The 11707-nt window shown below is 32.0% G+C and overlaps 1 protein-coding gene and 1 non-coding gene across 2 annotated transcripts in view; both read right to left on the bottom strand.

Moving 5' to 3' along the window:
- Positions 1–215: 215 nt before the first annotated feature.
- Smp_tRNA_00951_Pseudo_CGA.1.1 lies at positions 216–287 on the bottom strand. Its single transcript has one exon. It is a non-coding gene (tRNA).
- A 2988-nt stretch (positions 288–3275) lies between these two features.
- Smp_135490 (putative multidrug resistance pump) overlaps positions 3276–11707 on the bottom strand; it is a gene marked incomplete at both ends in the record, with an annotated part of 36097 nt that continues 27665 nt past the window's right edge. Inside the window, 4 exons of the mRNA XM_018796803.1 lie at positions 3276–3386; positions 4472–4566; positions 8472–8604; positions 11382–11451. Of these exons, the coding sequence (XP_018651909.1) occupies positions 3276–3386; positions 4472–4566; positions 8472–8604; positions 11382–11451 (409 nt within the window). The remainder of the gene's footprint in view (positions 3387–4471; positions 4567–8471; positions 8605–11381; positions 11452–11707) is intronic.

The raw sequence follows: 11707 nt of genomic DNA, 5'->3' as shown, positions 1-11707 counted from the left end.
TTTATTTATTTATTTATTTTACACCTCTATGACCTTTAATGACCTTTAATTATTGTAACCAAAACATTTTATCCGTCTTACTATATTCACTAAATCTATTGTTTTATAGTTAGGATCATGAGTCAATTGAGGCTAGACCACCATCGAAAACCTGGAAGCACTGGACGGCCGTTTCGTCCTATTATGGGACTCCTCAGCAGTGCGCATCCACGAACCCGCTCTCGCGAGATTCGAACCCAGGACCTACCAGTCTCGAGCCGGAGCCCTTAACCGATAGACCACTGAGCTGGCATCCAACGGTGTTAATGTCTAACCTCAACCAATCCACGAAATTGCGCAACCAACTTCCAATGTACTGAGGTAGATACCTGTCTCTACCTGACATGGATTAGCTCCACTGGCCTCAATTGACTCATGATCCTAACTATAAAATTACTAAATCTCCACAAAAACCCCCCCTTGTGATAAGTATTATAATCTTGGTTATTAGTGTTCACATTTCCTCACGGAATTAGTACTTTAACAAAACATTTTCATATATATATATACGATTGTACAGCTTGATAATAAATTCGTTGAAAAGAGATCCCTTCGCTGAAATCTGTGTTTTAATTTTAATGTTAACTAATTCAATGAGTGGAATATATGTTAGTTTGAAAGATGATCTACCTTTGATTTGATTCAAATATATAATAATTATCTCTTAGTGATAAAAATAGTTTATTAGATTTTCTTTTTATTAAAAAATAATGTTCAAATATGCATGAATAGATGAAGAAATATATACATATACACACATATAGATATACATATGCATCCATTGTTAGTGATTTTTTCTAGTTATTACATACTTCCCTTTCTCTTTTTCTTTTCTTTTCATTATTAGAAAACATATGAATAAACACATTAAATTAAGATAAGCAAAATATATGTGTGTGTATCCAATTAATGATCCAAGAAAAAGAATCTTTTATTTATTTGTTTACAAAAAAAAAGAATACACACTGAAATGAGTAAAATAATAATAATAATAGTAATAATAATGCAAATAAGTAGTATATCAAAGTTGTTTTATTCTATATTTTAAACACTTCTCAAGGTGTAATATTATCGATTAATAAATGAGTTATATTATTAATATTAGATTTTAATAAATAATTATTCGTTGGCATGATACGTATACAAAATGATGATTGATTTAATAAATTCAATTGTTCATTACAATATGTATACCATAATGGAATAGAATATAAGAAACGTCTATACAATGATAAAATAAGTAGTATAAAAATAATAACAAAAATACTACATTTAAACCATAAATAATTTGAAGTTAAATTTTTATATTTTATTTTTCTTGAATGGATATTTCGATAATATTGTGGTAAATTTTCTGTAATATAAAATTCCTTAGTAGATTGTTCAAATAAGGTTCGATTTATAGCTATAAAAAAAAAGAAATTGTAATCAGAAAACATTCTATAAATATTTGTACTTTTCATAGTTGAAATCATCAGTCGATTGAAGCTAGATCATCATGGAAAACCTGGAAACACTGGACGGCCGTTTCGTCCTATTGTGGGACTCCTCAGCAATGCGCATCTACGATCCTGCCTCGCGAGATTCGAACCCAGGACCTACCAGTCTCGCGCCGGAGCATTTAACCGATAGACCACTGAGCAGGCATCCGATGGTGTTAATGTCTAACTTCAACCAATCCACGAAATCTGAGTGACCGTTCACCGTTTTATTTTTATCAGATAGAAATTTTATAAAATTGAAATCATCTTATATATAATGACAGTATAATAATTGTGGTGTGTGTGCTACTGATGTTGATAGATATAAGTAGTATGTATCATTAATCGGTAGTGAAACGCTTGAACGCAAAAGGTTTAGAAGATCAAAGAAAAGAGAACGAGAACAAAGAATGATTGGTATGGAAACGAAAAAATAATCAAGTCGGAGACGATTGACTCATTTTTGCAAAGGAACAGTAAAGCTTGAGACAATTGAATGATATTTAGTGTATGGTCCTTAGATTTTACTAAGATTTTGGTAATTTTGTATTTGTATACATTCGATTGATCCCACTTGTGTTTTCGTTCACCAAATATTCAGTAGTAAGATTAAATAATCTAGGTAAATAATATATTGGTGCAAATGTAGTCTTTTGAGTAAAGTCACTTTGTATGTCTTTTTCACTTTCAAATGTAAAATGTATGTTGTTATCAACCCTTATTCTTCTAATAGAAAGTGAGGTACATCAGAGAGTTTACTATTTTTGTTCAGATGTTCATACTCGACTGTTGATCCATAAACAAGACAGAGATTAATTGTATCACAATAGACTTTATGGATAACTCTGAAATTATTTTTTATGTTTAAATTATTAACACTACTTTATTTAATCATCTTAAGATTAAAAAAAGTATGAAAAGTCTAACTTCACCTAAAACTGACTTGTAGATACACATAGGAAGGACTTTTTTTGAAAATAAGTCCCGTAAGGGAAGAAATGCTAGTAACAGCATAAAATTTGTGCCAAATGAAACTTGTAAAACGTTGCTTGCGCTTTAATACCATTATCTATAAGAGTTCATGCTGTTGCGTTGTAGATGTTAAGGGGTACAACTGATCGGTCTTCATAGACATATGTGTATCCTAAATGGATTATCTCCACTTACCCTATGGTCACAAGTTTTTCATTATTATTTTTAGTGAATTATTTCTCCTTTTGTTAACTTGTAAACAAAGCATTAATATACTATGTTTCAATTTAGTGGATTATTTTCACACCATCTATTCACTTAAACTTCGCAGTATCTCTATTGATTTGATACTCATTCACATGTTTATTGGTAAGAAGAGCCAATAAGAAGTAGCCTAATGAGAAGGTCAATCGATGGCAATCAGAAGTGACCTAAAGGACAAGTGCATTTTATTGGCTAAGAAATGAGTCAATTCCCTAAGGATTAGAGTGGTATATATAACAATGAGCATTTGTGCATTTAATTCAGTAGCTCAATACACTTTCTCGCTCGCACTTGTTTTCTAGCTCATATAGTTAGCTGAGAAGTTAGAGCATGGCACACAGTGTATCACTATCATATTTTAGACACTGGCCGTCAAAACATTTATGACTTAGTATAAGACTCCAACTGTCTGTATAATTTGCTCTCCTCACTAAACATTCAGTAATCAGAAAGTAAAGTTTATCTATCAGAGTTGTTCTTCTTAGATTAGTGAATTAAGTAAAAACTATTTCATGAAAATCACTCACCATCAGCACTTTCATCTTCTATATTTAGGCAGTGGTATTTATATTGTTCATTAATATTATTTGTCGAATAAACAGATAATGTTTCTGTAACATTGTTTCTAGCCTAAAAATCAATCGATAAAAATAAGTCGATCTCGGAAAATTCGAAATATAGTTCAAGAAATTTTATAGTATCAGCGACTGTATCATTTTCGCCATGTTTAAAATATATAAGAAACACGAATTCTTCATAATAGGGATAAGGTTTCTGTTTGGATTTTTCTGAATAAGAAACGAATTGCGAATTTAGGAATAATCGTACTTTCGACATTTATGAATTTTTGCCAAAGAACTGTTAAAATGATATCTGCCAGTATGGGGTTGTGGGGAGTGTTCAGTCTTTATTGGGATCGTGAACCGATCAATGTTATTCAACCGTGATGTGCTCACTGGTGACCAGCTTCAAGAGGTAATTCTCGGAGTTCTTGTGATAAGCCATGACCAGTGAGGTTCAACTGTGTCGGGCGTGAGGCAGTTACCCACAGAAGACAATGGAAGATGGTTGCTCAGTATCGTAGATTGGTTGAAGTTAAACATTATCACCGTCGGATATCGGCTCAGTGGTCTAGAAGTTAAGCGTTTGAGTGCAATATTGAGGATCCTGGACTCGACTTCTGCGTGTGAGATCATGAACGCGCACTGCTGAGGAGTCCTATGCTAGGACGAAAAGGCCTAAAAAATTATACACTGAAACCTAATAATTCTGTTTGATGATGAACTCATCTATAATCTTAAAACTATCGATACTAGTTATCTATCTTTTGGAAAACATGATCAAAGCGAATGATTAAAAGATTAGTAGTTTCATTAAACCGACTAGAATCTCGATACAGTTTGCCCAAGACAATATACAGCATGATAAACTGTTTACAATTAAACAGCTGCTATCCAGTATTTGTTCAGGTTTAGTAGATTTATTTGAAATGCTTTTATATTTCTAGTAAAAACATTTGACCTTTCCACAACTCCTCATGTTCTAAAATCGTTAGAACCTGTAACATTATTAATTTCACCTACAGTATAATACCAAACATAAAAATAATAACGCTAAGGATTATTTGGATAGGTGCATACGAAGACTCTTATTTTTGCATTTCAATGTGGTTATTTAACTGACTAGATTAAATTAAATGATATTGTTAAACTTACTCGTCTAACTTGTTCAGTCCAATCTGTTCTCAGTGCAAGTATTGTATAAACCATAGTTGTTAATCCAAAACCAATGGTTAAACCTATCCATGATCCTGATTATAATGACATTAAATAAAACTTAAAATGACGGGATAATGAATTCTTTAATCAGTAAATCGTACACAGTTGTTCACCTCTTTGCAGCAATGTAATAAATACTACTAGTTTAGTATACTTTTTGTTGAAAAAAATTCATAAAATTAGAAACTAAACATTTAAAATGCCAGTTTTCATGTGTGAAAATTGTTCCACTATTGCTTTTCAAACCGTACACATTCATTACTGATATAGACACTAACAAAGTCAGCACTTGTCTCAGTAGTCTATAGCACACTGATAAATGATTGAGAAGATTCCCCGCACAGGTGGATACATATGGTGGTATTGGGTTCTCTGAGCAAGTTAAAGTAGGTGTTGTAGATATTGTTCAAAACGACGAAAAAAATGTTAGCAGCTAAGTCATCTTGTTCAGCGATCGCAACAATATCGAAAACACTAATAAGTTTTAGCTGCATATTGTAGTTGCTAGCAAGACAAAGAAACGTTATCAGCAGTATCCCTGAATTGTTGGTTGGGGTCTGCGCGACTATCATAACCAATGGTTGGAGACTCTGGGTTATATGGCTCAGAATAGATCACAATGGTGTAGGCGTATACACTCTTTATCTTCCCTTAAACGGTGAGAATAAAATTACGTTTCTTCCTACTACTAATTCTTTCTTCTTGTATCGTATCCTCGTGCTCAATCTTTATTTATATACATTAATACCATTGAATTTACTGCTTCTATGAATTTAGTATTCAACTTGTTGTGGTAATCAGGTATGGGAAATTGGATCGATACATATATGTGCCGGATCCTACATTGTTGACTACTGACTGACTCATGCTTGAATTGTGTGATCTTCATCATTAAATACTGTAGTCTTCCAACAAGTACGTATATAGCACATTTTCAAATTATGAAAATTTTCATAATAAACAATCTTTATTAGAATTTAGTAAAATCCTTAATATCTAGTTATTTCACTATAGATACTGCTCATAACCATAATGGCTAAGAGCCAATATCATTTTTGGAACCATTAGACAATAGGAGAGAATGAAAGTTGGATATTGAAATTAGTTGAATAATTCAAATTGTAACCATCATTGACTTGATTTATCATTATTACATTTGTATTGATCATATGAAATACAATCAAAGAAAAGTTACTTCCCAAACACAAGTGTAATAGATCACTTGATGAACAAATCTGAAAAAATATTTACAAGATTTTAAAAGTAACTATTTATTTATCCGTTACATTAGGTTACTTTGCTTTAATTTTCATCGTCAGGAAAAGTCGAAGAGTAAAGCAACTGTTCGAATGATTTGCATCAATAGTGTTTTTTCCACGAAGTTTTATTTAGAACAAATACTTTCTCCAAAATTTTGATGCTAATATTTTTGAAATTTACGCTTCATTAATCAGTGCGTTTTAAAAAACTGTCTTACTCACTAACTTACGCCTGTCACCCCTTATGGAGGAGCATAGGCCACCCACCAGGATTCTTTATCGAACTCAAAATCTTTGTCTACTTAGAAGTAAAGTGATCATCCTACTATTGATCATTTGAAGCTAATTATCTATCAACTATATACTTAAAAACACTTTAATGCATATAGATAGACTTGGACATGAATTCGATCGAAATTCTGAAACCAGATTGTAGAAACACCAAAAAATTTCTAAAGGCATAGGATTAAGATAGATCGGCAACCAATAGATACATTTATACATAAACGGTCTATCAACGCTTCAACAAAACGTCAGTCAGTCAGGTGGTTACAAGTCGACCAAGGAATCCTGTTAACAGGACCTCACACTTTTCTTTGCAACAAGAGGCTTTAGTAACTCACAAATCTCTCATCAGTATAAGAAAATAATCTAATATGTAGTCTGAATTTATGATCAATAACTTCAAGTATTTTTTAGGACATTCTATAGTGTAAACATATTTCGTTATTATGACACGGCTTCTAGCAATGTCCCAGTATTTCCGACTTCCGATTTATTTTATTGCCTGATTTAGGTTTAAACACACGGATGTAAGTATTCTTCTTTTTATAAGTATATGTCTAGTACAAATTAATAGTATTATTATCAAGAATAATTTAGTCTAATCAGCTATTTTAATATGCTAAATTTTAAGCAAAATGTTCACAGTGATAACAATCATTGATTGCCGCAAAATATACCAAATATTATAAGATATTCAAAACAAATTAACTTTGCATAGAAGATTGCTGCGCTTTTTAGTGGTCTATAGACTAATAAATAATTCATGTATGCTTTTAGTTAGTGGCGATAAACACAGTTTTAAATTGCCGCTTACATTCTCTCACTAGATCAAAGGTAGAAAATGTTTAATCTTAATTCATTAATCAGATGTAAAATAATTAGTTGGTTTTAAAAAAAATGGATCGTTTAATCTGACTTGTCCTATAATAGCAAGAAGTAATTATTGGGCTTCATGAAAATTAATTTGCCATATTAACGAACACGATTAATTTGAAGCCTGTATGGTAGTTGCGGTTGGATGGTGTAAGAGTGAAATACATTTAAAAGATTTGAGAATATTTTGACTAACAATCCACGAATTAAGTAGTAAGCTGAGCAACTTTTCAGATGTAGACCCAGATCATTTTCACTAAATAAATTAACAAACTCAGTTACTTTAAAACATTGTTCGGCCTGAGATTTGAACGCCGTGTACATATTGTGAAGACACACTGCTATTTTCCTATGGAAGTCAACAACTTGTACAAGTCCCACGAAAGCTTATCAGTTGGACTAGTTGATAAATAGACCAATGGTGATAAAGATACATTCTGTTCACTCACAAATTAGAGGTTTTAGAATTAACACCTCTTGGTACACAGTTTAACCCGATAATTTTGACTAACAGGTATCTAAGTAGACCAAATCCAATGTTTAGAACTGCAGTAGACAATTTTCATTATAAGTATTTCTGTAGCTTATTTGTTAATTTCAATATTTGATAGTATCTATTTATTTATTTATTTATTTAAACACATAAATATTGATACAAAGGGGCACCAGATATATATCTATCAGACAAATCTCATTTGTGAAGGTTGTGATACTGCCTGGGTGCCCAAACTGAAGCAGGTGGTTTGCTTAGGGGACCACACACGGAGCCTTTGACCTAAAGGTCTGATCCACAAGGAAGTGGAGCATCGTAAGGAGATGCATTCCCATGGTAGCCGGTGATCAACGATTGATTCATACGCCATTTGTTCCATCAGGATACTGGAGCCCATATGCACCATTGGTTTGGAATCAGGGTTTCCCTACTCTCCTAGGTGGACTTTCCGTGTCCACCAACCCGGTTAAAGCGCCGGACATTCGCTTTTCGCCCTCTCAATTTCGTGAACAACAGTAATGCCACGAGAAGGCAGTGAGTAGGACTTCCCTGGCGGAGGCTATATACGCGTGGCCATGTGAGAGCATTTGGAGAGGGAGAGCGGATTCTCCCCACTCTCGACCGTACCAGGGCATTTGGGGGCACATTTCATAATGACCATGTACAGTCATAATAGACTGAGGGTCCTAAATGTTTTATCTAAAAAAACATTACTTATATTAATAGCATAAAAATAAAGATGGGGTATGTTCTACATAAATATTAACAGGTTATCTCTAACTACAAACTCTCCATAGACATAGAACACTAGAATTCTACAACACGAATTTTAAATTCTTTTTATCGGACATTCTTATAAATATTAAAAATGGTTCGGATTTTATATTAAGTTAGTTGTCAGTAGTGACAAACTTGTGGATGAATAATTTTTAATTAAAAGATTGGTAACATATTTGTAACTAAATTATTTAATTGTTATAATGATTCGTTAGCTCTTGGTTAAAATCCATTTGCAATATAAGCTTACCCAATATTCCAAGCGACGTCTGATAAGTTAATAATGCAGCGATTGGCATTCCAGTGCAATAATAACCAAGAAATATAGTAATAGCTCCAATGCTTTGACGCCCACAAGCTAATAAAATAGCCTCTGATATACCCTGCCAAGTTAATAATCAATAAATTTAAATCAAGAACTAATCCATTCTTAAATTTTATTTTTTTATGAAAGATATTCGAAACAAATAAACTGTCAAGCAATTAGCCTGCTATAGTCATCTATCAGAAAGCTAAAACTATTAAGCTATTAATATTTAACGGTAATATTTAAATCAGTAAATAATTTGCCTTGGATATATTTATAATAGTTAATGTGAAATTAAATAGAAATGACGAAACTTTATATGACTATATGCACTGCCAATTCTAATCCACTTTACAGTTTAGTTACTGGGCTAAAAAAAAACTCAACTTCAGTAATAAATGACAAATTTATCTTGTAGACAGAAATACATAAATAAGTATTCTCTCTTGTAACCTACATAAATCATGTCCACTTTAAAAGCCTCTAAATGCTTATTGAAAATAATTTCCTTGTCAAAATAACAGTGATAATTCATGAAATAGGAAGAAGAATATATTTGTAAAATCTCAGCGAATGAATTTGAAGTAAACCCAACGTTTTGTCTGAAAATCTGGTCCAAGCTTTTTCAAAGAAATATCCTTGAATTTACTCGGCGCCCAAATACTGTGAAACTATTCGCTCTAATTTAGACGAAAGTTCTTATATATAACAGTGATACTCGTTTTATTATAATTGATAAAGACATGTCAGGAAAATTCTCACTAGTGTCCTTCAAGATTCATTTTAGCTAAGTCAATTTCTATCATATTTCATTAATGACCAAGTTATTAATTAAAATCAAGTTTGATTTAATTTTAAGAAAACTTGACAATTTCACCTTCATTTTATGGATTAATTAATCATGTAAATTCAAGCAGAACATCGTAAAGAATAGTTGTATGTCAAGATAATTTTGAAGGACAGTATAAACACATACAGTCCACTGGGTCACAATATTAATTCGTTAACATCTGTTTAGTTTTCTATATTCTTTTTATCTTATCACCATTAGGTGTTAAGTATTTGATTATTTTATTAACTATTTGGATTATGAGTTGAATAGAGTAATAATGTAAGTAATATTCATTAGTTTTCAGAGTGGTTCGAAACAAAACCTTCATTATGTTCATCAAGAATTCATAAACTAATGATTACTTTCTTTTCTTGGCTAAATATTCATTTGTAAACTTCTCTGAATATCCAATATACAAATTTTCCTAGTTCTGTTCCTCTACAGCATAAAAAGAACCTGATTAAGACACTTCATCATAAAATCAAGACCATATGCACCCTAGATGCGATTGAAGATAAAACAAAAGCATTGTATACTACCCTAAAAGAAAGTGGATATCCGGAGAAACTTATAAATAAACATTTCGCCAAGAAAAGAGAGCATAAGGAATGCCTAACTGTGAGCCAAAAGCCTTTGTATTTGCTCTTACAATTTAGAGGTGACGCACTCAACGAAATGCTAATGCTAAAATCGCACAGAGCAATCCAAAGAACTTTTAATGCGGGCAAGCTACAATTATTGTTTGCTACATATCCGGTGATTACTCCGACGTTGAAAGATAAATAATCTAGAGTATTCACCTCTTTCTATAGCTATCAATTCAAATGCTTTTGTGGAGCAAGTTGATAGGTGTTCTAGAAATTGGTTCCGGCTCGTGAACACCTCCCAGTACGGTTAAGCAAAGGTATAGTTAAGACTGTAAACAACTCGATTTCAGTTCATTTGGTACAAACTGGTCAAACAAGTAATCTTATACAATAATATATCGTGTTGACAGAAATTTACCTAAACCCATCAGACTGAGAGTTCTTCAGATGACTGAAGCAATTTCTATTCGTATCAAAAGCTGGAGCTCTGAATCCAGAAGAAATATGTTCAACTGTTCCTTTAACCCTGGCCATCTTCGGGCCCAAATAGTTAGTAGTCAGTTTTATAATGTGGCAACATAATTTGATTTATGTTCATTCTTAAAGCTTAAACTTATTCACATAACTTACCAATTTTATTATTATCATTATTATAACACCTGAAAACCATTTTGAGAAATTTATTCAGCATCCAACCCTATTTACTAATTCGTACCTAATTCGTATTATTCTACATAATACATAAATTCTGATTTGTAATTATATTATTCTCTCTCTCATCCCTTGTCGACTATATTTATTCTGATCATTTATCTTACAATTTCATTTCACTTATAAACTGATTCAAGTTTACACTTTATAGTAGTCATCCCAACATCAACGATTTGATTTGATTTTATATGACAAACGATCCTTGATTCACATGCTATAGTTTTAAATGATGTACTCTGCCTTAAACCTGACCAATTTTATGGATTATTAATTTCGATATGATAATTGTAGGACCTGATGAGAATTTATTGAAAAGAACATTCTTCGTTCATATATCTCTATTTAAATATGACTTCCCTCTTTCTAAAAAAGCAAACATTCGTCTCATGAGAATATGGTGTAGTATGTTGTTAGACTACATGAAAGGTTTTCAGCAATTGTATGCTATGTTCCAAATATGATGCTTCAACAACATCTCTGACCGATTAACTGCTAGGAAGAAGCAGTATGACTGTGAAAATCTGGAAAAATCTACTAAGAATAAAAGATAAATTGGTATAAATAACAAAATGAAGAGAATTTCCCCATCTTCTATAATATTGAAGGTTGAACAAAACCAAACCCAGTAGAACGTGTTAAATGTCACATATCTATTTGAAATTTATGTCGTTTATACAGTCAAATAAATAAAGTAATATATTTTAACACTTAAAAGCTACTCACAGCGAATCCTTCAAAAAACTGGAACAGTAAAAGCATTGGTAAGAGTCGACTGGCTAATAAGCAAACTTTTCTATCAAGAAATAATAAAAATGCAAAAAAAGAACATTTATTTTCAGATATTTCTTAATATGAACAAGTGGTGAAAAGATTCTTTTTAAATAATTCATGAAATAATGAATAAATAAATTATCAGAAGGGGGTTTTGTGGATATTTTAGTAATTTTATATGGTTGAAATAATGAGTCAATTGAAGCTAGACCACCATGGGAAACCTGGAAACACTGGACGGCCGTTTCGTCCTATTATGGGACTCCTCAGCAGTGCGT

Source organism: Schistosoma mansoni, chromosome 4 (assembly GCF_000237925.1).
Source record: "Schistosoma mansoni strain Puerto Rico chromosome 4, complete genome".
Classification (NCBI taxonomy): Eukaryota; Metazoa; Platyhelminthes; class Trematoda; order Strigeidida; family Schistosomatidae; genus Schistosoma; species Schistosoma mansoni.
Note: the sequence above shows the minus strand (reverse complement) of the source record. Positions and strands in the feature narration are given on the sequence as shown.